The following is a 27,816-nucleotide window of genomic DNA, read 5'->3' as shown; positions in this document are numbered from 1 at the left end:
GCCTTTTATTTCTCTTTCTTGTCTGATTGCGGTGGCTAGAACTTCCAAGACTATGTTGAATAGGAGTGGGGAGAGCGGACATCCTTGTCTTGTTCCTGATCTCAGGGGGAATGCTCTCAGTTTTTGCCCATTGAGTATGATGTTGGCTTCAGGTTTCTCATATATGGCCTTTATTATGTTGAGGTATGCTCCCTCTATTCCCATTTTGCTGAGAGTTTTTATCATAAATGGGTGTTGTACTTTATCAAATGCTTTTTCTGCATCTATTGATATTATCATGTGGTTTTTGTCTTTCATTTTGTTTATGTGGTGTATTACGTTTATTGATTTACGAATGTTAAACCATCCTTGCATCCCTGGGATGAATCCTACTTGATCGTGGTGTATGATCTTTCTAATGTGTTGCTGGATCCGGTTTGCCAATATTTTGTTGAGGATTTTAGCATCTATGTTCATCAGCGATATTGGCCTGTAGTTTTCTTTCTTTGTTGTGTCTTGACCTGGTTTTGGAATTAGGGTTATACTGGCTTCATAGAATGAGTTTGGCAGTCTTCCCTCTTCTTGTATCTTTTGGAATAGTCTGAGAAGGATAGGAGTTAGTTCTTTCCTAAATGTTTTGTAGAATTCACTTGTGAAGCCATCCGGTCCAGGGCTTTTGTGTGCTGGGAGTTTTTTGATTACTGCTTCAATTTCACTAGCTGTTATTGGTCTATTCAGACTTTCTGCTTCTTCTTGATTCAGTTTGGGAAGACTATAGGTTTCCAGGAATCTGTCCATTTCCTCTAGGTTGTCAAATTTCTTGCCATACAGTTGTTCATAATAATTTCTTATAATCCTTTGTATTTCTGTGGTATCAGTTGTGATTTCTCCTCTTTCATTTCTGATTTTATTTATTTGGGTCCTCTCTCTTTTTTTCTTGATGAGCCTGCTTAAAGGCTTGTCAATTTTGTTTATTTTTTCAAAGAACCAGCTCCTACTTTTGTTTATCTTTTGAATTGTTAGTTTAGACTCTATGTCATTTAATTCTGCTCTGATCTTGATGATTTCCTTCCTTCTACTTGATCTGGGCTTTGCTTGTTGTTCTTCCTCTAGATCTTGTAGCTGTAAGGTTAAATTTTTTATTAGATATTCCTCTAGCTTTTTTAGGTAGGCCTGTATTGCTATGAACTTTCCTCTTAGGACTGCTTTCGCTGTATCCCATAGGTTTTGGGTTGTTGTGTGTTCATTATCATTAGTTTCCAGAAACTTTTTGATTTCTTCCTTGATGTCATTGTTAACCCATTCATTATTTAATAGCATGTTATTCATTCTCCATGAGTTTGAATGTTTTTGAGTTTTTTCCTTGAGGTTGATTTCCAATTTTAAGCCATTGTGATCTGAGAAGATGCTTGATATAATTTCAATTTTCTTGAATTTGTTAAGGCTTGTTTTGTGTCCTACCATGTGGTCTATCTTTGAAAATGTTCCATGTGCACTTGAGAAGTATGTATATTTTGCTTCTTTGGGGTAAAAACTTCTATATATATCGACTAAGTCCATTTGATCTAGGGTGTTGTTCAGTGCCTCCATATCTTTGGTGTTTCTTTGCTTCGAAGATCTGTCCATTGTTGACAATGGGGTGTTAAAGTCCCCTACTATGAGTGTGTTGTTGTCTATATCTTTCTTGGAGTCTTTCAAAAGTTTCCTTACATATTTGGGTGCTCCTAAGTTTGGTGCATATATATTTATAAGGGTTATATCTTCTTGATGGATTTTCCCCTTAAGTATTATGAAATGCCCTTCTTTGTCTCTTTTTATGGACTTTGCTGTGAAATCTGTTTTGTCTGATATAAGTATTGCTACCCCGGCTTTTTTTTCATGTCCATTTGCTTGGAATACATTTTTCCATCCCTTTACTTTCAGTCTGTGTAGATCTTTTGTTCTAAGGTGGGTCTCTTGTAGACAGCATATATGTGGGTCATTCTTTCTAATCCATTCAGCTACCCTATGTCTTTTAATTGGAGCGTTTAATCCATTTACATTTAAGGTTATTACCGATAAGTACTTATTCATTGTCATTTTTCCCCTTTGTACTCGTGTTCTTCTCTGTCTCTCTCTGTTTCTTTATCTTCTTAGAGCAGACCTTTTAGCATCTCTTGCATTGCTGGTTTGGTGGAGATGTATTCTTTTAGCCTTCTTTTGTCTTGGAAGCTCCTTATTTCACCCTCCATTTTGAATGAGAGCTTTGCTGGGTATAGTATTCTAGGTTGTAGGCCTTTGTTTTTCATTGCTTGGAATACTTTTTGCCATTCCCTTCTGGCTTGTAGTGTTTCTGCTGAGAAATCTGATGATAGCCTTATTGGAGTACCCTTGTATGTTATTAGTTGTTTTTCTCTTGCTGCTTTTAGGATCCTCTCTTTGTCTTTGAATGTTGGCATTTTAATTATGATGTGTCTTGAGGTGGGCCTGTTGGGGTTCATCTTCATTGGGACCCTCTGTGCTTCCTGGACTTGCGTGACTCTTTCTCTCGTCATGTTAGGAAAGTTTTCTGTCATTAGTTTTTCAAAGAGGTTTTCTATCCCTTGCTCTTCTTCTTCTCCTTCTGGAATTCCTATGATACGGATATTATTACGTTTCATGTTGTCCTGCAGCTGTCTTAGAACCTCTTCAGTCTTGTTCAGTCTTTTTTCATTTTGTTGCATTGTCTGGGAGTTTTTGTGTAGGTTGTCCTCCAGCTCGCTGATCCGATCTTCTGCTTCCTCTAGCCTGCTTTTAATTCCTTCTACTGTGTTCTTCAATTCAGAGATCGTATTTTTCATTTCCTCCTGGCTCTTATTGATAGCTTCTATGTCCTTTTTCATGCTCACGTAATTTTCTGTGAGTTCCTTGTAGTTTTTCTGGAGTTCTTTGAAGTTTCCGCTGAGCTCATTCAGCTTCTCCATAATCCATGTTTTGAATTCCATATCTGATAGTTCGCTCCCCTCTATTTCATTTAGCACTCTTCCTGGGGATTCTACCTTTCCTTTTGATGGGAGGTTGTTTCTCTGTCTCCCCATTTTTTTGACTCCTATTGTTTGTTGGTGCTTCTTGGAATGATCTGCACTTCCTGGATCTGCCTCTGGTGGCGTCAGATCATGTACCAGTCTGGCCCTAGGCAGCCTGTTGGAGACTTCCAGGGATCTACTGTTGTTGTCTGTCTTCTTTGTTAATCTATTCAATCTGTGATTAGCTGTCAGGCTTAAGGACTGTGGGTGTGGCAGCTTAATTCCTGCAGGCAGGGCTTTTGCTTCCCCTCAGGCTGACGCCACTTGGAGGGGAATGGTCTACCCGCAGTACTGGGGACGAGTCAGCACTGGGACCCAGTCAGCTGCTCCTCCAGTTCTCCCCTCAAAGCCACCGTGCCAAATTCTCCCCAAGTGTCTCCAGTCCTCTCTGCCTTCCCTCTGCTTGAGCCCAGGGAAGTGGTGGCCAAAATATTTTCGTATGTGATCCACTTAAGAGCTCTTTTTCTCCTGCTGTTTCTCTCCGGCTAGCAAGAAAGCCTGTGCCTTTTCGCTTTTCACAGCTGATACTATTTTACTTTCCACTCTGTCGCTGTAGGCTGGGAAGCCCAGCTGGGGGTTTAGACCCTGCCCTTCTCAGGGGGAATCCCCGGCTGCTGAGCTGTTTCTCAGTCCCTTCAGCAGCCACCCGTGTGAGCCCAGCCAGCCCTTCCGCGTCTCCGCACTCCCTACCGGTCACGTTGTGATGTAGCGGCCTTTTCTGTCTCTCCGTGGTTATAAGACTTCTTTCCAGCTAGTGTTCCGTTGGTTATTCCAGATGATTTCTCCAAAATTAAGTTGTAAATCCAGACTGGTCCTGGGAGGAGGTTAGTGTAGCTTCCACTTACTCCTCCACCATCTTGGATCTCCATTGTTGTCTCTTATTATAGCCTTTGTATAAGTATTGCTAACCCAGCTTTTTCTTTTTTCTTTTCATTTCCATTCATCTATTGATGGAGACTTAGGTTTTTTTCATATCTTAGCTATTGTAAATAATGCTGCAGTGAACAAACTCATATGTATGTATCTTTCTGATTTAGTGTTTTGGGTGTCCATGAAATACCCAGAAGTCGGATTGCTGGGTTCTTCATTTTCTTTTGTTATATCATTTATTTTAAAGTCCATTTTGTCTGGTATAAATACTGATACCCCAGGGAGTTTTTCATTTCCACTTTTATCCATTCAGTCTCCATATGTCTTTTGATTGGAGCACTTAATTCATTTGCTTTCAAAGTAAGTGTTGATAGATATGTATTTATTGCCATTTTATTACTCATATTTTTAATCTCTTTTTCTTCTTCTGCTAGAAAAACCTTTAACATTTCTTGTAATACTGGTTTGGTGGTAATGAACTCCCCGAGCTTTTTCTTGTCTGAGAGGGTTTTTATCTGTCCTTCGATCAAAAGTGATAACTTTGCTGGGTATAGTAATCTTGGTTTAGGTTCTTGCTTTTCATCACTTTAAATATTTAGTGCTAATTTCTTTGGGCTGCAGAGTTTCTGAAGATAAATCAGCTGACAGTCTTGTGGAGTTCCTTTATAAGTAACCAACTGATTTTTTCTTGCTGCCCAGTCAAGGGGTATGCGTAGAAATCTTTGACTAAGGAAAGGTTATTGAATTATCAGTTGGTTTAGTTATTTATGAAATTTCTAGTTATAATGTTCAACATATAAAGTGAGCTGAGGTTATTTTAAAATGATTATGTATACATTTTTTCTTTTAAAACTGTCTTTATATAGGCTCTGTTCGAATCTATGATTTTGCCAGCAAAACTCCTTTGACTCATGTGAAATTCAGACAAGGAGGTACTGCCCTTGCTTGGGTTCCCCAACTGGTAAGTATATTATAATGAATTTCTACCAGATTCTATTCATAATATCAATGCTATTTCTGGGAAATAAATATATTTTCTGTCTCTGGTTTTCAGAAAAGAATAAAATTTTTCAGTTAGTTTATTCACTTAAAACATGATAGAAATCATATCATGACCTTGCTATTGGTCCTGTTTTAATGAAAATCTTTTTTATGCTACCTGCAGATTAGTAGTAGTTCTGTGTTACAAAGTAATTACCCAACAGAAATTTTGTATATAATCTCTATCTGCCTGGCTCTAATTTTATTCCTTCTATTTATATTTCCAGCATACCTACTAGGTGTTGGGCCTTGTTCTGGATTCTGGGACTACAGCAGTGGTTCTCAACCTTCCTAATGCTGCAACCCTTTAATACAGTTCCTCATGTTGTGGAGACCCCCCAACCATAACTAAAGCATAGTGATTAATCGCAAAAACAATATGTAATTATATGTGTTTTCCGATGGTCTTAGGCGACCCTGTGAAAGGGTCGTTCAACCCGCAAAGGGGTCGCGACCCACAGGTTGAGAACCACTGGACTACAGCAATGAACAAAGAAAAAACTACTTGCCTTCATGGCAACTTACACTGTAGTGGAAGATAGGAGATGAGACAGACAATAAAAAAATAATTAAAATATATGATGTTAGATAATGACAGAGCTATGGGAAAAAATTTAGGCAGAGACAGGGAGTTGTTCTAGTTATCTATTGCTGTGTAACAAACTATCACAAAATGTAGTGGTATAAAACAGCAATCATTTTATTTTGCTCAGATACTCTGTAGATTGGGAATTCAGACAGATGACAGCAGGGATGGGTTATGTCTGCTTCATGTGTCTGGGACCTCAGCTGGCAAGACTTGAATGGTTAAGTCCTGGAATCATCTAAAGGCTTATGTATTATAGCTCTGGTACCTGGGTTAAAGGCTGGACTAAACTTGGATGTCAGCAGGAGTGCTTACCTAATAGCCCCTCCATGTGGCTTGGGCTTCATCATAACTTGGTGGCCTTAGGGCAGCCCCACACTTCTTACACAGCAGCTCAGGGCTCTGAGATCTAGTGTTCCAACAACAAGGCAGAAGCTGCTGGCCTTCCCAGCCTCAAGAGTCATATAATGCCACTCCTACCATACTCTATTGAGTGAAGCAGTCATGAGCTCCACTCAGATTAAAGGGGGAGGGACTTAAAGCCCATGTCTCCATGGGAGGCATGTCAAATAATTTGCAGCCATGTTTTATTTACTTATTTTTTTAATATCTTTTTTTTAACCCTCACCTGAGGATATGTTTTCATTGATTTGAGAGAGAGTGGGTGGGAGGGTGGAGAGAGAGAAGGAAAGGAAGAAAGAAAGAAAGGAAGAGAGAAAGAAAGAAAGAAAGAAAAAAAGGAAGAAAGAAATAAAGAAAGAAGGAAAAAAGAAAAGAAAGGAAGGAAGGAAGGAAGGAAGGAAGGAAGAGAGCTGGGAGCGGGGGAGAGGTTGCAATGTGAGAGAGAAATATTAATTGGTTTCCTTCCATACAACCCCAACCAGGGATGGAACCCATAACCTAGGCATGCTCCCTGACCAGGAATCAAACCCACAACCTTTTGGAGTACAGATGATATTCCAACCAGTTCAGCCACCCAGCCAGCGCTTGCAGTCATATTTTCTGAAATATCAAGGGAATATTTTGAGAATGTTTCATTTTTACTGTTTTGGGTGAAATAAAAAAGAAAACGTTCCAGGCTCAAAGTAGATACAGAGATGGCTGGAATGAAGGGGAATTTCATGATGGGATCAAGATCAGAAGGAGAATTTAGGCCAGGGAATAGAGGCAGAGCAATGATTAGGCTAGAACAAGTAGAAATCACAGCGTATTTGGATTACCAATCCTGGCTCACTCTTTTTTTAATTGAATTTATTGGGGTGACATTGGTTAATAAAATTATATAAGTTTCAGATATACAATTCTGTAATATATCATATTTTTCCACTCCTACTGAAGTCTTTAAAATACAACCCAAGTAACTGAATTCTTTATTTGGATGGTTTTCTGATGTCCATAGAATATTCTCCATTTTAGCCTTATGTCCAACTAATGATCATATGAATATTACACTAGAATTGAAATGCCCCTTTCCATACTCCCTGCCTTCTTGAAAACTCCACATCATTCTTGACAACTGAACTTAGGGCAAACATCATCTTCTCTGCATAGACCTTTGTGACCCTCACCTTCCAATAGAGCTACGTGTTCCTTCCTCTGTTATATTTTTGTTTGTTAAGGATTGCATATATACTTCTTTTTTAGCACTTACCACAACATAGTAAGATGATTTGCTTTACTGTCTTTCCTTTCCACAAAACTATTTGTTCTTCATGGTGACAATCATACCTATTCTTTGTACCTCTAGTGCCTCTACAGCTACTGGTATATCTGACACTTAGTAAATGGCTGTTGAATTAACAACCCGTTTTTTTTATTTCCAATATTATTACAATTGCCTGGCCTCAGGGATGGTCACTCTGCTCTAAAGAATACCAGGACTGTCTCCCTTCTGAATGCCTTTCAAGACAACAGATTTAGCATATTCAAACAGTGCTAGATTTACATCTCCAGCCCTCTAAGCTGCAGACTGTATGTCATCTCTATTTTGAAATCTCCAGGGGACCTCAAACTCAACATGGCCAAGACCAAATTAATGCTTTTCTGCTTGCCCCCAGCTATTTCTCCCACCAAAACAATGATAGCAGCAACAAGCCACTCACACATCTGGCTCCCTTTCAGTGTTCCCTGACATAGTATATGTCTTAGTTGTCCTTGATACCTCCCTCTGCCTCATTCCACATACCCAGTCATTACCATAGGGCGATTATACTTCTTGCTAAAATATACATATGTCTATACCCCCATCTCCACTACATCACTTCAGACCAAGTGACTATAATCACTCTCCTAGAGTACGGCAGCTATCTCTTTAAAGGACTCCCAAAAGGTCCCCCTGCCTCCTAGCCGGCCATCTCAGATCTACTTTCCACATAGCAGCGATGATGACTTTTCTGTAATAGTAAATCTGATCATGTCACTTCCTACCCCAGCCCCCAACTAAAAACCTTCTGATGACCTCTCGCTACTGTTGGGATGAAGACTATGCCTAAGGTGCCACGTAAGGTACCTTGTGTCCCGATGCTTGCTCATCTCCCTCTCCAGCCTCTTGTGGAAGCACTGTTTCCTCACTCAGTCTGCTCTAGTCAAATTGTAACTTTTTTCCTGAGTTACTTGTTCTACTGCCACATGATTTTTACACAAGTTATATCCTCTCCCAGGATAGCTTCTCCTACCTTCTTGTTTGTTAATTCCTGAGGCTTTTTCTGATCTCAGCTCCACCATCTCTTTCTTAAGGAAGTCCTATGTCTAGTTCAGCTTGCTTTGTTATGTGCTCTCAGAGAATATGTTTCTTTCCTTTAACATTCATTGCAGTTCATAATTCCTCACTCATTTGTGTGATTAATATCTGTCCTTCCCACAGACCATAAATTCTGTGAAACCAGGGACTGAGACTGTTTATGCTCACTCTTGAATTGCTGGTGATAGGCACCTGCCATGTTGTAGACAGATGCTTCACCAAGATTTGCCATCGTTTTCCTGTCTCATAGTCAGCAGTGACAGGATCTGTCCTAGAATAGATGGAGGTTACCAGAAAGTGACATAAAGAATTACCAACGGGCAGCCATTGTTAAATTACTTAAGTCTAAATAAATACAGAGGTATATGTTGTGTAGCACAACTTTCTTAGCCAACTAATTTCAGGTTTCTTGTGTTTAATTTTTGTTCAAGATTAGCTACACTGGAGCACAGATTATTGTAGGATTTGAAGATGGGGTTGTTCGAGTTCTTGAACTCTATGATCCAAAAGGGCTCACAATTTTTGCTGGACGGAAGAAGTTTTTGGATGCAGATCTTCATTTGAAACATGTTTTCAAACCACACACTGCTCGTGTCACGGCTTTAGCCTTTGAACGTGATGGAGAAGTTCTAGCCACAGGGGTGAGTAGTAGATTTTTTTGTTTTGGTTTCTGTTGAACTTGCATGGTTAGTTTGAACTTGCCTTATTAGTTTTTCTACTTAATGGTTCTGTATTTGGTGATATTCATTTCTTTGTACTCATATTCTTTCAATGTGGTCTGTGCATGACATTTTAGAATATTCTTACAAATTGAGTTCTAATGCTTATCTGAATTAATAGAAAATTTCAGTGGGGACTCATGCAAGGTGTTTTATGTATAATCAATATTTTAGAGTGCAGGTATGTTCATATATAGAACTGCCATAAATGAAGAGAATGACTATGCAAATTCTTTGTGTGTTAATAGATGAGCATTGACATTGTGGAATTTTTTTCTGAATTAATCTTATATACAGGTTGGTGACTGTTTTTCAGAACCACATACTGGAATACCTTGTTTGTCAAGTACTTTCATGGGGAAAATGAAGTAAATATTTTGAAATAAGAATTTTTCCATAATAATCTGGGATATGTGGTCATTGTAGATATAAGTGTACATTCAGGTATAAATGTACAGTGGATATGCTATAGCTATTAAATGCTTCTTTGTACTCTGTGGAATGGATTTCATAATAATACATATTTGGCTGATATTTCTCATTTTCTTAGAGTAAAGATAAAACTGTGTTCTTCTTTGAAGTGGAAAAGGATTATAAACCAATTGGTTATATTACTACTCCTGGACCTGTTTGCCAGTTGATGTGGTCTGCAGCATCTCATGTAAGTATTATTAGTCTTTACACTTAAATCTTAATCACTGCATAATGAGGTGATATGATCTGAGAGAGAATAGCAGGAGCAGTTACCTCTACTCCTGGATCCTGCACAGAGGGACCAGGCCATTCTCTTTTGCAAATTCAGACCTTTACCCACTTCCCTGTTTATGTTTTTGTTGTCACAAATTATTCCTGTTTATGCTCTAAGTTTGTTGGTGATCTTACTTGTAGTTCTGTGACCTTTTGTTCTTTGTTTCACGTAGAATAACCCCTTGAATATTTCCTATATTGGAAATCTGGTGATAAGTTCTCTCAGCTTCTGTATATCTGGAAGAGTCTTTATTTCTTTTTCATATCTAAAGGATAGCTTTGCTAGATACATTGTTCTTGGCTGGTAATTTCTTTTAGTAGTTTGAATATTTGATCCCATTCTCTTCTAGCTTGAGAAGTTTGATGATAACCTAATGGGCTGCCTTGAGAATTCTTTCTTTTTTATTAATTTTTGACAGTTTTAATGCAATGTACATTGGAGAAGGCCTTTTTTGATTGGAGTAATTAGATATTCTGTTCACTTCTTGGATTAGGTATCTAGCTCTTTCCATAGGTTTAGGAAGTTCTCATCAACTAGCGTTTGAATAGGCTCTCCATTTCCTCTCCCTTCCTTCTTCTTTCAGTATGCCTATTATTCTTATATTGCTCTTTCTGATGGAGTCAGCTAGTTCTTGTAGAGTTCTTTCTTTCTTTCTTTTTTTTAATGCTCAACTCTTTACTTTCCTTTGCGTCATGTCTAGATTTTTATCTTTGATACTACTAATTCTTTCCTCCATCTGTTCAGCTCTATTTCCTATGCTCGCTAAATTCGTTCTTGATCTCTTTTACTGAGTTCTTCTTCTCCAGAATTACTGTTTGGTTCTTTTTTAGTTTCAATCTCTTTGGTAAAGAAATCATTTTGTTTATTGATTTGTTTTCTGAGCTCATTAAACTGCCTGACTGTATTTTCTTACATCTCTTTGAGTTTTTTCAAAACTGTAATCCTGAATTCTCTATCATTTATATTACATATTTCCATGTCTATAACTTTGTTTTCTGCAGATTTTTCATTCTTTCTGAGCTGCCTTGCTACCTTGGTTATTCATGCTATTTGAAGGATTCCTTTTCTGTCGATGCATTTATGTATGAGTGGCACTTCTCTAGCAGATTAATAAGAAAAGGTTTTTTTTATTTTCCAGTAGGGGGTGCCAAATTGCAAGGGTTTTTTTGCTTTGTTTTGTTTTGTTTTGTTTTTAGCTCTTATACTCTTCTCTGGCTTTACAGGTCTCTATAGGGCGGTAAAAAATGGGAGGTGGGTGCCTCTCCTACCAGCCAGTTGCCCCATCTCAGGGGACCAACCCTGCAGGGGAATGTGGTGGGCAATGGAACTCCAAATTCGTGAAATCTCAATGCTGTCCCCTGAAGCCAGATGCTGCCATCAGTGTAGCTGTGATGTGTGGGTGTGGAGTGGGCTGGGGGAACTTGGCAGCTTTCTGTGTTGTTTTGCCCTCCTGGTAATGGTGACCATGGACCTTCATGGGGTCCCCCCTGCACCCTGACCCCAACACCAGTCACAGGGTACACCCTTTGCTCAGGGAAAAAAGTGATTATGTAGTACCAGTTCTCGGATTTGCAGATAATGTGCTCTGCACCCTGGCACTGAGGATGAAGGGAGGCAGGCTCTGGGAGATTACAGGGCAGTCAGGCTCCGTAGCTTTGTTTCTATGACTAGAATGCCAACTGCCTGACAACTGCGGCCACACTTCTGTGCTTGACTTTGCCCAGGACTCTGGGCTCAGCTGCAGTTCATACTGCCCACTCCTGCAAGAATGCCCACCAAATCTCTTTGCTCCTCCTGTTGAAGGGACTGCCAGCCACAACCTGATTCTTCCCCTCTCCAAACTGGGCCCCACCATGAGCTCCTGGCTCCGGGGCTGCATCCATGGCTCTTTTGAACTCTTCTCCCTTCTCACCTCCTGGGTTTGCTCCCACTGGCCCACCTTCAGATGTTTCAATGCCTGGATCTCTCAGGCATATTTGTGTGTTGAGCAGGGAATCCCTTGTTGCATTATAGCTGTTCATATTATTGAAACTTCAAGGGGAGAGACCAAGGGGATCTCTCGTGACACCATTCCTCTGATGTCTGCGGTTAACACTTGTGTACTTTCTTTTTGACTCTTACTCTCCTTATTTTTCTTGTTTTATTTGCCTTTATCTGTACTGATTTTTTTAAAAATTATTGTTTTTCCTTCCATTAGTTTAGAAATTATACATCTGTTTCTATTTTTTTCAATGGTTGCTTTACATTTTAACATGTATCCTTAACTTAGCTTAATGTTAATTCTTTACCCTCTTACTAGGCAATGCAAGGACCTTAGGACTTTCCCTCTACTTTCCTTCTAGAATGATATTCTATTGTGTATTTTTAAAATAACAACATCTCATAAGATTTTAAAATACTTACATTTTATATGTTTTTTATATACAAACATTTTAAAATCTCACAAGATATATTCAATTAAAGTACACTAAGAATTTTCCCTATGTTCTTTATTCTTTATTCCTTCTTACATCTGGGAATATTTATTTCTGTATAAAGTACACTTTTCAAAACTTCTCTTACTGCAGGTCTGTTTTAATAAGCTTCCTCAATTTTTTTCTTTCATTATTAAAGGATTTTAAAAAATCTTTATTTTTGCATAGAAGTCTAGATAGCAGTAGTTTTCTTTCAGCTTATTGAATATAATATTCAAGTGCCTTCTAACTTTCATTGCTTCTGACACCTCTTGGTGTAATTACTCCTTTGAAGGTAATTTGCTTTTCCTTTCTGGCCATGTTTAGCATTTTTCTGTTTTTGGTGTTCTTCAGTTTTATTCTGATGTGTCTAGGTGCTTGAATCCATTGATTTTGCAACATATCAATTTGGAAAAAAATTTAGCCACTTTGTCTTGAAATGTTTCTTTTGTTCCCCCACCATTGGGTGTTAGGATTTCTCAATCTTATTCTCTAAATTTCTTACCCTATCTTTTGTCTTTTCTAGCTTGAAAATGTCTCTCTAAGCTCTATTTTACAGATTTTTCTCTCATCTATTTTCTACTGACTATCTCTTCAATCATCTTATCTTATGTTTAAGCCTCCCTTTGTGATCTTAATTTCAACATTTTAATGTTTTAGTTCTTGCAGTTTTGTTTTTTTTATAGATATCTATAGATATTTTTGTGTTAGGTTTTATGCTTATATATTTTCTGTAGGTATTTCAAGGTTTTCTTTTATTTCTTTAAACATAATAAGCACAATGGTGGTGCTGTGTATGATAATTTCAATATCTGAAGTCTTTTTTTTCAAGATAAAGAACCTCTTTTTATTTTTATTTTAAAATTTTTTTAGTATATTTTATTAATTATGTTTTTACAGTAGTTCCAATTTTTCCCCTGCTCCCCTCTGCCCAGTACCCCTCTTCCCTCCAGGCAATCCCACCCCTTAGTTCATATCCATGGGTCATGCACATAAGTTCTTTGGATTCACCCTTTCCTATATTATTCTTAACATCCCCCTGTCTATTTTGTACCAACTGATTATGCTTCTTAATCCCTGCACTATTTCCCCATTCTTCCCAGTCCCCTTCCCAGCTGATAACCCTCCAAATGATCCCTATACCTATGATTCTGTTCCTATTCTGGTTTGCTTAGTTGAATTTTGTTTTTATTTTTTAGATTCAGTTGTTAGTTGTAAGTTTGTTGCTATTTTAGTGTTCATAGTTTTGATCTTTTTTTTCTTAAGTAAGTCCCTTTGACATTTCATATAATAATGGCTTGGTGATGATGAACTCCTTTAGCTTCACCTTCTCTGGGAAGCACTTCATCTGCCCTTCCATGATAGCTTTGCTGGATAGAGTAATCTTGGTTGTAGGTTGCTTTTCATCACATTGAATACTGCTTGCCAATCCCTTCCTGCCTGCAAAGTGTCCTCTGAGAAATCAGCTGATAGTCCTATAGGCAACCCCTGTAGGCAACTCCACACCTCTCTCTTGCTGCCCCCAGGACTCTGTCTTTATCTTTCACCCTTGCCATCTCAACCGTGATGCATCCTGGTGTGGTCTCCTCTGGGTTCAGCTTGCCCGGGGCCCTCCATGCTTCCTGGATCTGTATGTCCATCTCCTTCGCAAAATTTGGGAAGTTTTCCTCATTTTTTTCAATTCTTGCTTCCTTATTCTGCACTGGTTGACTGTTTTTTTCTTCCTTATGTTCCAAATCATTGATTTGAACCCTGGTTTCCTTCCCTTCACCATTGGTTTTCTGTGGATTTTCCTTCATTTCACTTAGCATAGCCTTCACTTCTCTTACGCGTTTGCCACACTCCAGTATATCTGTCAAGCCTGTGAGCATCTTTATCACCAGTATTTTGAATTCTGCATCTGTTAGGTTGTCTATTTCCTCATCTGTTAGGTTGGCTCTCTCCTCATCACTTAGTTCTCCCACTGGAACCTTGATACATCTCCCCCTTTTGGCCATATTTCTCTGTCTCCTCATTCTGACAGGCTTCTTTGTTTGTTTTCCTCCGTGTCCCAGTTAAAGCTGTCACTCTTGTTATGTTGTAAGGGGTGAAGCCTTAGGGATTTGTCAGTACAGGGCGACCTGTTTCACCACATTGTGGTGCTATATGTGAGGGAGGGGTTCGAGAGGGAACAATGCTGCCTGCCCAGCACTCGCCCCTTTTCCAGGCACCTCTCCCACTTCCGTACCAGACTGGCATTGCTCTAGCTGCTGCCCTGGCCATCGTTCCCAGAGTCAGTGGGTCTTCGGATGTTCTAGGACCATGGGGGCCCTTTAAACAAATGGACTCTGCTGAGAGACCGGCAGTTTCTGCCTCCACCCCAATCCGCACTGGTCTGCACAGTCAGAAGCAATGAGGCTTGACTTTCCCTGGTGCTCAGACTGTGGGCTGTGTGGTCTGGTGAAGAGCTGGGAATGCTACCCAGGTGTCTCTCCTGACTTTTTAAAACGTGTGACTGCACTTTCTGCCAGCCTGCCACAGCTGCCACCACACCGGGTCCACTCTGCTCCAGCTCTGCTCCTCCTACCTGTCTGGATGAGTATTTCTTCTTTATATCTTTGTTTGCTGGACTTCCATGCAGTTTGATTTTCTGGAACTTCTGGTTGTTTCTAGTTTTGAGGTAATTATATTCCTTCTAGTTGCGGAGGGAGACCCAGCATGTCAGTCTACGCCTCCATCTTGGCTGGAAGTCAGTATCTGAAGTCTTAATGGATTTTTTCCCTGTATTATCTTTTGTTGACTCTCACTCCTATGGCCTTGTATCTACATGTGTCTGGTTATCCTGTCATCATGGATGTGGTTGACTATATCTTTAGTGACTGAATAAATGACTACCCTTTTACTTCAAGAAAAATTTTATCCTGAGGGCACAGGAAGATGGGGTGGGGTGGGTTGGTTCCTACATCTCAGAATGTCTTTGTCCAGCGATGGTGGTCTGTGGAATGCTGCCATGCTTTGCACTGCTTCTCTGCCCCTTACCCAGGCTCAGCCTCAATGTGTGTTGGCCACCCAGGCCTGATTGCTCTCTCTGCTTCTCTGATTTGCCAAGTATGGTTCACTGCTGTTACATCTGCTGGGGCCACAGTTAGTGGTAACAGAATGCATCTTGTGGCTCTCATCCCTGTCTTTCACCACCCCTCCCATCTCTCCTGTTTGCTCTATAGTCCTATCTTTAGATGTTGCTTTGTGTGGATCTCTCAGATGTGTTTGTGGGTTGAGCAGGGAACCTTTGTTGAATTACAGCTGTCCAACTTGTAACTGCAAGGGGAGAGAGCTTGAGGTCCTCTCACATTTCCATGCTGCTGACATTACCCTCTAATATGATCTCATTTGTGGCAACATTTATATATTACTTTTATGACTTGAAACTCATAAAATTAAGATAAAAACACTGCTCCTTTGATATAATTCAGCTATATCACCTTGTCTTTCTTTACCTTGCTATCATCTTCTGGTCACCTGATCAGTCCTGTCTCTTTATTAAAATCTTGAGAATATGATTCACTTCCCTTTCAAAGTGCAATCAATTATTCTGAATGATATTAACATCATGTACATGACTGATTGAACTGCATCAGCCTCTGAGCTTCTTGACCTACTCATTTTCCATGATCTTTACAGCTCATCCAGACACTTTCACAGCCACCCACTGGGAACTGTTTCTACTAGTTCATTAGTTTTCCAGGGCTTCCATAACAAAATACCACAGTCCAGGTGACTTAAACAACAGAAATTTATTTTTCACAGTTATTAAGGCAAAATGAAAGGCTGACAGGTTTATTTTCTTCTGAGGTGTCTCTCCCTCTCTTGTAGATGACTATCTCCTCCCCGAGTTTTCGGATGGCCATTCCTTTTTGTTCTACTTGTCTCTTCTTATAAGGACAGCGGTCATATTAACCACCCTATTTTTAACATTATTACTTGCTTAACGGCCCTCTCTTCAAATACAGTCACATTCTGAGAGGTAGGGGTGAGGACTTCTGTATATGAATTCTGTGGGGTGACATACTTTAGACCACAACAACTTGTAAGAACTCAACCTTAAATGTCAAATATTTAAACATGTCTCATTCTGACCTCAACCTCTCTCCTTCCCAGCCTGTTCAGTTGGCTACCCCTGTTCTACTTGTTCTCTAGTGTTACAGAAACCTCTTTTTCATTCACCATTTGCTTTCTCTAACCCATTAGTTCATTCTTGTCCTAATGTCCTTTCATGTCCAACTCAAATTTCATGATTATTAATTTCAATAAGGATAAATAAAGTTCATCCAAAGCCTTGATCTTCCTGTCCCTCAGTCTTTTCTTTATATCTATGTTGCAGAAATTTATCCCTGAATGCCTCCCAGCAGATTTATATTTACATGTAGTAATCACCCCAGGACATCTGGAGATCCTCATGAATCAGGGAAAATTAGGTCCTTCAGAATTTAGTGATTTAAGTGGCCTTAAAACAGTCCATGGGATGGTTCAGAAATCCTATATCAACTTCATCTCTCACATATGATGATCATTTTAAAACTTCTCTCCTCAGAACTTCAAGCCTCCCACTACCACTCTTTCTAATTCTCAGCATTCGTTTTATCAGAGAAAAACTAGTAGCCATCACACAGGGACCCCTTCACCTTCCTGCTACCAAACACAAAATCTTGTTAGCTCTGCATTCACCTGCTCCTCTTTCCTCGATTACCATAGACAACTGTCTTCCTTCCTACTTGAGGCCACTTCTGCCTCTTGACCTTTGGATTCTACTCTCTTATACTTTATTTTCCCAGATTTCAGAGAATGTTTTTTTTGTATTTTTATTTTTTAATTCATTTGTTATTGTTTTTCTATTACAGTTGTCCCATTTTTCCCCATTTACTCTCCCCTGCTCCCAGGGATGCAAGGATGGTTTAATATTCACAAGTCAATAAATGTAATACAGCACATAAGCAAAATGAAAGGCAAAAATCACATGATCATATAAATAGATGCTGAAAAGGTATTTGATAAAGTACAACACCCATTTATGATAAAAACACTCAGCAAAGTGGGAATAGAGGGAGCATACTTCCACAAAATAAAGGCCATATACAAGAACCCTACAGCCAACATCATACTCAATGGGCAAAAACTGAAATCTTTCCCCCTAAGATCAGGAACAAGACAAAGCTGTCTACTTTCTCTTCTTCTATTCAAATAGTTTTGGAAGTTCTAGCCACAGCAATCAGACAGAAAAAAGAAATAAAAGGCATCCAAATTGAAAAAGAGGAAGTAAAACTGTCATTATTTGCAGATGACATGATCGTGTACATAGAAAACCCTATAGACTCCACAAAAAAACTGCTCGACCTAATAAATGTATTTGGCAAAATAGCAGGGTATAAAGTCAATATTCAGAAATCAAAGGCATTTCTGTACACTAACAATAAAATATCAGAGATAGAATCCAGAAAAAAAATCCCATTTACTATAGCAACAAGAAAAATAAATTATTTAGGAATAAACTTAACCAAGGAAGTAAAAGACCTGTACTCAGAAAACTACAGAACACTGAAGAAAGAAATTAAGGAAGATACAAATAAATGGAAGCTTATACCATGTTCATGGATGGAAGAATCGACATCATTAAAATGTCTATATCATCCAAAGCAATGTATAGGTTCAACACAATCCCTATTAAAATATCAACAGCATATTTCACAGACCTAGAACAAATACTTCAAAAATTTATATGGAACCAAGAAGACTTTGAAGAGCCTCAGCAATTTTGAAAAAGAAGAATAAAGTAGTAGGGATCATGATACCCGATATCAAACTATACTACAAGGCCACTGTAATCAAAACAGTCTTTTACTGGTACAAGAACAGACACATAGATAATGGAACAGATTAGAGAGTCCAGAAATAAACCCAGGTTTATATAGTCAATTAATATTTGACAAAGGGGGAAGGAGCATAAAGTGGAATGAGAAGAGCCCCTTTAACAAATGGTGCTGGGAGAACTGGTCAGGGACATGCAAAAAATAAATAAATAAATAAAACTAGACCACCAGCTTACACCACACACCAGAATAAACTCAAGATGGATCAAAGACTTAAATGTAAGCCGTGACACCATAAAAGTCCTAGAGGAAAACATAGGCAGTAAAATTTCACATATCCCACACAGCAATGTTTTTGCAGATATATCTCCTAGGGCAAGGGAAATAAAAGAATAAACAAATGGGACTACACCCCTTTATTTATATTGTGTTTTCTGTCATATAAATTTAACCTTACCTGTTTTCTGGATCATTTCCATCAGTATTTAAATATGTTCAAGTCTCTCCCACTTACAAAAAATAAATTCGTTGACATCATGTTCTCCAACTACTGTTTCATCTTTCATCTCCAGGTTTTCTCATGAGGATTGATTATTCTCACAAATTCTATTTCCTTATATCCCATTGTCTCCTTTACACTCTCACACCAGTATCTAGTCTAATTATTCCACTAAATTAGCTCTTCTAATGACACCACCGATATCCACTTAACATTTTTATTTCTTACCTTTCTTGATCTCTTAGCCTCATTTGATCCTGTTGACCCTAATTTCTTTTTGAACTATCATCTCCCTTTGACTTTTGTGACATTTTGTTCTCATGGTTCTCTCTCCTGCATCTTGTAATTATTTCTTCTTAGTCTCTGTCACCCAGCCATTGAGTGTTGTTTCCCAAAGGCTCTGTCCCAATCTTTTCTCTCACTCTGTTCTCTTGACCTAGGTTATGCCATCCAAGCTGACAACTTTCTTATATGCCCAGTGTGCTTCAGTTTATTTGCACATCGTATTTTCTTTATATAGCATGTTCCCTCAGATTCTCCTTTAACTCATTGTGTAATTATTCTCTACTCATCCTTCACATGAAGCATAGGTGCCTTCTTCTCAGGAAGCTTTGTACAACCTTGTTGCTCTCATGGCACCTCTGCAACACTTGTTGCAGTTATAATTTACATCTGCTTATGATTTGTTAAATGATGTTCTCTCCCATTAGTGGGAAGCTCTATAATGGCAGAGACTGTACCTTTTCTTCTTATTATAATTTTACCCCTAGCACTTTACAAAATGCTGAGTACATAACAGGTGTATAATAGGTAACTATAGAATAAAATAACTAACTAAATAAACATTTTGAATAAAGTATGGAATACCAAGATGGGGACTTGCCATATGTGGTTAAATACATGATTTTGGAGCTCAAGAGAAAGGTCAGCATTAGAGAAAATAATTTGGAATTTAATTGCATATCATTGGTAATGAAGCCTTGATAAATATCTAGGCAATGTTTACGAAGAGAGAGGAGAATAGGGTAAAGGACAAAAACCTTGGAAACATTCACATTTAATAAACTCCGGCTGGTAATGATCCATCCACAGAATCTGGGATTCTTGCCACACACTGCAGATTTTTCCTTGGCAGTCCTAATTTTAATATTCTGTTCTTTAGGCTAATGTGTTTCACAACCACATTATTGGCTCAAAAATATGTATGACATCTACAAGGGAAATAAATCTAAATCTAATTTTAACACTTACCTTATTAATTATAATAATATAATAATTAGCATTAGTAGTTGTATATAGTGATTAATTAGATTGACTTATGAATAATAATTGCAACAAGGAATTAAGCATCCTTCAAAAATGGTTAGTATACAGAGCAATTATATTTTCCCTGGCTTGTAATCTTTTTGAACTGTGCTTCTAAAAATTTGCTGAAGTGTAAATAATATGTTTAATCTCTTTTTTCAGCCCGATAGTACTTTACTGATTATCTGTGAGAATGGCTATGTTCTTGAAGCTCCATTTCCAACCATAAAGGAGGGAGTAGAAAATCATGATGTCATTTCCTATGAAATCAAAGACATGAGCCTAAAGTGTTTCCATTTCTCAAGTGTCAAATCTAAGATTCTGGTATGAGATATTCTTGAATCATCATCTCCTAATATTTTTTTCTTTCTTAGAATATAAAATATCCTGTGTTAAGTGCTGGGAAAATACAAAGAAAAGTAAGACATAGACCCTGTATTTGAAGGAAGTAGTGAATACATATTAAAATCACAGTACAAAGAAAAGAATTTTAGGGGCATGCAGAGAAAAAAAATACAGGTTCTGATGGAAGAATGAGAGGAGGTCAAAGATGACTATATGGAGGTGACATTCAATACCTAAAGAATGCGAAGAATTTGGAAGGGTTGAAAATGAGGACGAAGGCAATAAGAGCTGGGAGAACACTGTAGGGGAAGGCAGTCTTGTTTTTGGTGTTTGGGGAAATGAAGAATGGACCTGTGAAAAAGGGATGCAATTTGTGGTGGGCTGTGGCAAGAGTTGGTGACCAGCGCATGGGACTCCTTAAGTTCTAGCCAAGATGTTTTAATTTATTTCTTAGACCATTGGAACTCATTGTGAGTTTTTGAGGAGGGGATTGATGCGATGACATCATGTAAATTAGGAAGATAATTCTGAGGTAAACAGTATAAAGAGGTAAAAGATGAAAGGTAGGGATGCCAGTGTTAGGGGCTAGCTGATAGATGCTGAGGGCCTAACTCACAGTTTTACTAAAAGTAGAAACACCATCCTTCATAGACTGTTTCAGTTCACCTAATTTATGGGCTGACAGGGATAGCCTGACAGAAACTGTATTTAGCTTCTCTATTAGAGGAAAAAAACAATGAAATAGTTTCTGTAAAACCAGGATCAATGGGGGATAATACAAAAATAAAGTTATTTAAAAGATTTGAAAAATTTAATGATAAAAAATGTATTGCCAAATTGATCATTATTTTTAAATGATATTACTTGTTACATTAGAACTGTGAGTTTGTCTAGGACCCCTATCTTCCTTCTACTTTGTCATCCAGAACAGTGTAAATGAATGAATGAATTAGTTGTTTTCACATCTCTTTAATGTCTCTTTTGCAAGAGATTTATAGAAATTGAAAAGAGAAAGAGACAAAAGGAGATGAAGGAGAAGGAAAAGGAAGAAAGGAGGAAGCAGCTAGCAGCAGAGATGGGGAAAGATGAAGAAAAGGAATCCCAGGAGGAGGAGGAAGAGGAGGAAGAGGAAGAGAAACCATTACCTGAAATCTTTATTCCATCAACCCCTTGTCACATCCTCTGTGGATTTTACTCTGGGCCAGGGAAGTTCTGGCTTTCTTTGGTGAGTAATAATGTAATAAATACATTTTATGTCATCCTAAATTAATTTATTTGATAGTCATTATTTTCTAGTACATTTTTAATTTCTCACTCTTATAGTAAGACTCCATTTATTAACTACTGTTAATGGTGTGGATTTTGAAGAATGAATGTGAGTTATAGTTTTTTTTATATCATCTTATTATATCTCTTATATGTCTACTTGTTATATCTATTATCATCTATGATAATCATTCATGTTACAGGAGGTCAAAGTGGATAAGAATTGAAGTTAGAAGGGCAAAAGACTAAGTGGTTTTCCAGCTGAGTCTGTGTTTTTAAATTTTGAAAATAATAACAGTGCTATCCAGTAGACTTTTGCTTACATTTTGCTATCTGCAGCTACGCTGTGTAAACATATGGAAGTCTGGGAAGATGACTGTTTTTAGATAGGCAAATTGCCACCCTGAACAAAATTAGAACTTGGGTAATAAAGAATAGAAAAATGAATATTGGGGAGACAAGTACCAAGGACTGTTTCAATGATGTGATCATTGCATCCTCTTATGTACTCTATTTTTATAAAATATTTTATTGATCTATTGCAAAGCAAGGTTTCCTTCATTATAAAATTGTCACAAATTTTAATTCAATTAATCAATAAAGTAATAATTGACATACAACTATATATGAAGGATTGTCAATTTTTCCCAGTTTTATTGAAATATAATTGATAGACAGCACTGTATAAGTTTAAGGTGTACAGCATAATGATTTGATTAAATGCTTACCACAGGAAGTTAACATCCATACTGTATTTTTATTTGCTAAATATGAAAACTCATCATGTACCATTCTAAGTGATCTACCCAACCATACTCTAAAATAATTGCTCTTTACATTTTACGTAAGAATAAACCAAGGCATAGAGAGGTTAAGTAACTTATCTAAGGTCACATAAGTGAGGTGGAACCAGGATCTGGACTTGAACTGTCTAGGTTTAGAGTCCATGCTCTTAACCATTAAACTACACCTGTGTATAAGATTAAGTCATAGTTCACAGAGGTAGTGACACTTGATCACCTACTTGCAATCTGTAAGCAGATGCTGTGGAAAACCAGTCTAATTTTGAAGTCATGACCACAGTTCTAAAATCAGTACTTACACTGCTTTCTGGTGCTACTGCCCAGCCCTGTTCACTTTCCTATTTTCCAAGTTATTGTTTTAGTTCTTTCTTCTCCCATCAAATATTTTGTACCTTCCCTCACTTTTCATTGATAACCTCACCTCATATTTCACTGAGGAAATAAAATAAAAACAATCAGGTGGAATTTCCTTATCTTGGCTCAGCCAGATCTAATGCTCTACAGGGATCCATATAACTTTTATCTGCTTTGCCTATTGTACAGATCTTGAATGGTCCCCTGCAACTTCCAAGGACACTTCCAGATAGCCTCTTGATCCCATCCCCTCTCAGTTCCTCAGAGATGTTGCACCTGAAATAAGCCACTTGGTCTTCTGTATCATCAACTTTTCTCTATTTACTCAAATTTTTTATGTGTAATTTTGATTTCCAAAGATTTTATTTATTTATTTCCAGAGGGGAAGAGAGGGAGAGAAACATCAATGTGTGGTTGCCTCCCACGCGCCCCCAACTGGGGACCCGGCCCACAACCCAGGCATATGCCCTGACCGGCAACCAAATGCACGACACCTCGGTTCGCAGGCTATTGCTCAATCCACTGAGTCACAGCAGCCAGGGCTATTTACTCAATTTTTTTAAGTATATTTTATTGATTATATTGTTACAATAGTTCCAGTCTTTTCCCCCTTGCTACCCTCTGACAAGCACCACACCTCCCCCAGCAACGCCCCCCCCCCCCAACTACCACCAAGTCCATGCCCATGGGTCGTACATACAAGCTCTCTGGCTTCACCCTTTCCTATATTATTCTTTTTTTAAAAAATTAAATAATTTTTTTAACAAGAAAAAATAACAATTTCTCCCTCTCAGACTTAAGACCCTTTATAATCTTATAAAAGACAATGGGCCAAGGTCTCGAGCTCCTCTAGCTGCTTCAAGCTGGACATGGTCATCATCCTACCTACCCTTGGGTCCAGAAATCCCTAATAAGAGTGTGGGTGTGTGGAGGAGAGGGTGGCCTTCCCACATGGGGAAGGATCGTGCAGACTCCTGGTCAGTTGGCTGTCCCCGGACAACGGTGTGCTTGGTTTAACAGACTGGCATCCTTGTTGTATTCTGGGGACAACAGATTTTGCAACAGGGTTAAAAGACATCCAATCCATAGTCACTAGATGACAAAAGCCAGGGATTAATTTTTCAATATCCCACATTAGGGGGAAAAAAAGGGCTTCTTTGGAGCAAGGTGTGCCAGGCACACCTCACCTGTCCAAAACCCTTTTGCCCAATATACTTAGTTTGGGCTGGGGGAACTATTTTAGGTTTCTCCCCTTTCAGTCCTCTGGACCCTTTCTGTGCAAGCCATTAGGATAGAAAAGAGAAACCAGTTTTAAAGTGAAGCTCACAGACCACCCCATACTTCACCAACCCTACCACTTAGTTCAGCCAAACTGTTGAGTCTCAGGAGGCAGCAAAGCAGACAGGATTAAGTGAGGCCTATATGTACAGACAATCACACAGGAAATGAGATCATAGGCTTATGCTCTATGAAAACAGAAAACACATGGTAATTTATGCAACATAACCCACAAACAAGTCTCTAAATCTGTAAGACTGTCTTATTGGAAAGACATCCACTTGCAAGGCATTTGACATTCTTCTTGCCTGTAAATTAAACATCTTTGATGATACTGCAGACATAGTTTAACTTTCAAATGAAAACAAATTTTAAATGAAAAGAAACTTTAAAGATGGTTAGCTGCACTACTTTATAGTCTACCACTAAGCAGTGTGATTTACCTTGAATCACGATTTTTCTCCTTAAGAATACCCTCCTTGTCATTAAAGGGACTGCATTAAGTCCATTTTTAATTTATCCTGTTCATTTGCATAAACACAACAAGAGCAGCAAATGATCACTTATGATCTTCAGTTCTGCTTTGCTGGAATGTAGGGTTAAATTTTTTACTAGAGATTCTTCTATCTTTTTTAGGTAGGCCTGTGTTGCTATGAACTTTTCTCTCAGGACTGCTTTCGCTGTATCCCATAGGTTTTGGGTTGTTGTGTGTTCATTATCCTTTGTTTTCAGAAACTTTTTGATTTCTTCCTTGATGTCATTGTTAACTCATTAATTATTTAATAGCATGTTATTCATTCTCCATGAGTTTGAATGTGTTTGAGTTTTTTCCTTGAGGTTGATTTCCAATTTTAAGCTATTGTAATCTGAGAAGATGCTTGACATAATTTCAATTTTCTTTAATTTGTTGAGGCATGTTTTTTGTCCTACCATGTGGTCTATTTTTGAAAATGTTCCATGTGCACTTGAAAAGAATGTATATTTTGCTTCTTCGGGGTGAAAAGTTCTATATATATCAACTAAGTCCATTTGATCTAGAGTGTTGTTCAATGCCTCAATATCATTAGTGTTTCTTTACTTTGAAGATCTGTCTATTGTTGACAATGGGGTTTAAAGTCCCCTACTATGAGTGTGTTGGTGTCTATATCCTTTCTGAAGTCTTTTTAAATTTTTTTTACATATTTGTGTGCTCCTAAGTTGGGTGCATATATGTTTACAAGTGTTATATCTTCTTGATGGATTTTTCCCTTAAGTATTATGAAATGTCCTTCTTTGTCTGTTTTTATGGCCTTTGCTGTGAAATCTGTTTTGTCTGATATAAGTATTGCTACCCTATCATCTTCTTATTACTCCATCCAGCAAAGCTATCATTTAGAATGGAAGGGCAGATAAAGTGCTTCCCAGACAAGGTAAAGCTAAAGGAGTTCATAACCATTAAGCCATTATTATATGAAATGTTAAAGGGACTTACTTAAGAAAAAGAAGATCAAAATTATGAACATTAAAATGACAACAAGCTCACAACTATCAACAACCGAATCTAAAAAATAAAAACAAAATCCAATAAAGCAAACCAGAATAGGCACTGAATCATAAGTACAGGGATCACTTGGAGGGTTATCAGCTGGGGGGGGGGGGGAGAAATGCGGAAATGGTGCAGGGATCAAGAAGCATAATTGGTTGGTACAAAGTAGTCAGGGGGAAGTTAAGAACAGTATAAGAAAGGGTGAAGTCAAAGAACTTATATGCATGACCCATGGACAAGAACAAAGGTGGTGGGATTGCTGGAGGAAAGGAGAGTACTGGGCAGAGGGGAGCAAAGAGAAAAAAATTGGGACTATTGTAACAACATGATCAATAAAGTAAACTTTAAAAAAATGGAACGCTCCTTTTACCTAGCAATTTCACTTCTGGGACTATATCCTAAGACTCCAGGAACACCAATTCAAAATGATATTTGCACCCTATGTTCATAGGAGCATTACAATAGCCAAGATCTGGAAAGAGCCTAAGTGCCTATTAGAGATGAATGGATATAAAAGCTGTGATACATTTATACATGGAATACTACACAGTATCAAAAAAATAAGGAATTCTTACCTTTTGGAACAGCATGGAGTGACTTGAAGAATATTATGCTAAGTGAAATAAACCAGTCAGTGAAAAGCAAATACCATGACCTCACTTATATGTGGAATTTAATGAACAAAACAAACTAATGAACAAAATAGAAATAGAGGCATAGATACATGGAACCTACTGACAGCTGTTGTGGGGAGAACTAGATGAAAGAATGTAAAGGGATTAACCAAATATATGCATGACTCATAAACATGGCCAATGGTGTGGGGATTGCCTGAGGTGGGGCTGGGTGGAGTCAGTCAAAGGGGGGAAAATTGGGAACAAATGAAATAGCATAAACGATAAAATATAATTCAAATCACAGGTTAAAAAATAAAGATTTTTTTGTTGTTGTTCTGTATAAGGATTGCTACTACAGCTTTTTTTTGTTGTTGTTCTGTTTCCATTTTCATGAAATATCTTTTTCAATTACTTTGCTTTCAGTCTCTGTGTGTCTTTCAGTTTAAAGTTATTCCCTGTGGACAGCATATGTAAGAGTCTGTTTTTGTTATCCACTCAGCCATGGTATATCTTTTGATTGGAGTATTTAATCCATTTGCCTCTAAAGTAATTGTTGATAGATATGTATTACTGCAATTTTATTCATATTTTTTATCTTTTTTTCTTCTTCTTAAAGAAGACCTTTTAACATTTCATGTAATACAGGTTTGGTGATGATGAACTTCTTAGCTTTTTCTTGTCCAGTAAGCTCTTTATCTGTACTTTAATTCTAGATGGTAGCTTTGCTGGGTAGAGTAATCTTGGTAGATTCTTGCTTTTCATTACTTTGAATATTTTGTGGCATTCCCTTCTGGTCTGCAAAATTTCTGTTGAGAAATCAGCTGACAGTCTTATGGGAGGTTCCTTGTAGGTAACTAATTGCATTTTTCTTGCTGCTTTTGAGATTCTTTCTTTGTCTTTACTTGTTGGCATTTTTATTATGATGTGTCTTGGTGTGGGCTTCTTTGGCTTTATCTTGTTTTGGACTCTCTCCCCTTTCTGGACTTTTATGTCTATTTTGTTCATGAGGTTAAGGAAGTTTTCTATCATTATTTTTTCAAATAAAATTTCAATTCCTTGTTTTCTCTCTTCTCCTTTTGGTACCCCCATAATGTGAACTTTGGTACTCTTGAAGTTATCCTAGACTCCTTAAAATCTCATCTCTCCTCATTTTTTGGAGGGGGCGGTGTTTTCTGCTTCCTTATCTTCTAAATCACTAATTAGATGATCTACTTCATCTACTCTACTGTTGATTCCCTGTAATATATTCTTCATTTCAGTTATTGTATTTTTCACTTTTTACTGGTTATTTATATTTTATATTTCTTTTTTTAATGTTTCCTGTATCTTTGTTCTTACTAAGTTCATCTGCTCTTCCCCTGAGTTCATTGAGTATCCTTATATACAGTGTTTTGAACTCTGTATCTGGTAGATTGCCTCTCTCTATTTTATTTAGTTGTTTTTCTGGAGTTTTGTTGTTTCATTGGGACACGTTTATTGACTCCTTATTTTGGCTGCTTCCCTGTGTTTGTTTCTATGTATTAGATAGAGCTTCTATATCTCTCAGTGTTGATATAGTAACCTTATGTAGTAGGTGTTCTGTGGGCCCAGTGGTGCAGCCTCCCTAGTCACCAGAGCTCAGTGTGTCAGGTTTACCTTCCTTGTGAGCTGTGTGCCACCTTCCTATTGTAGTTGAGCCTTGATTGTTTTTGGCACATCAATGGGAGGGATTTACTCCATCCTTTTAAAAACTTTCTTTTCCTGGCTTCAAAGACACCACATTCTACTGGCCATGTTTTAGCCTTTTCTGCTGGATTCTCAT

At 38.0% G+C, this 27,816-nt stretch overlaps 1 protein-coding gene across 1 annotated transcript in view; it reads left to right on the top strand.

Annotated features, from left to right (window-relative positions):
- The window catches only part of CFAP44 (cilia and flagella associated protein 44), a 153,568-nt gene that overhangs the window by 43,682 nt on the left and 82,070 nt on the right, over positions 1 to 27,816 (top strand). The window contains exons 13-17 of the mRNA XM_090276613.1: positions 4,760 to 4,854; positions 8,692 to 8,901; positions 9,530 to 9,640; positions 19,990 to 20,151; positions 21,161 to 21,397. Of these exons, the coding sequence (XP_090132739.1) occupies positions 4,760 to 4,854; positions 8,692 to 8,901; positions 9,530 to 9,640; positions 19,990 to 20,151; positions 21,161 to 21,397 (815 nt within the window). The remainder of the gene's footprint in view (positions 1 to 4,759; positions 4,855 to 8,691; positions 8,902 to 9,529; positions 9,641 to 19,989; positions 20,152 to 21,160; positions 21,398 to 27,816) is intronic.

Source organism: Furipterus horrens, unplaced genomic scaffold (genome assembly GCF_987537825.1).
Source record: "Furipterus horrens unplaced genomic scaffold, mFurHor1.1.pri manual_scaffold_1, whole genome shotgun sequence".
NCBI lineage: Eukaryota > Metazoa > Chordata > Mammalia > Chiroptera > Furipteridae > Furipterus > Furipterus horrens.
This window is presented reverse-complemented; position numbering and strand designations above follow the sequence as displayed.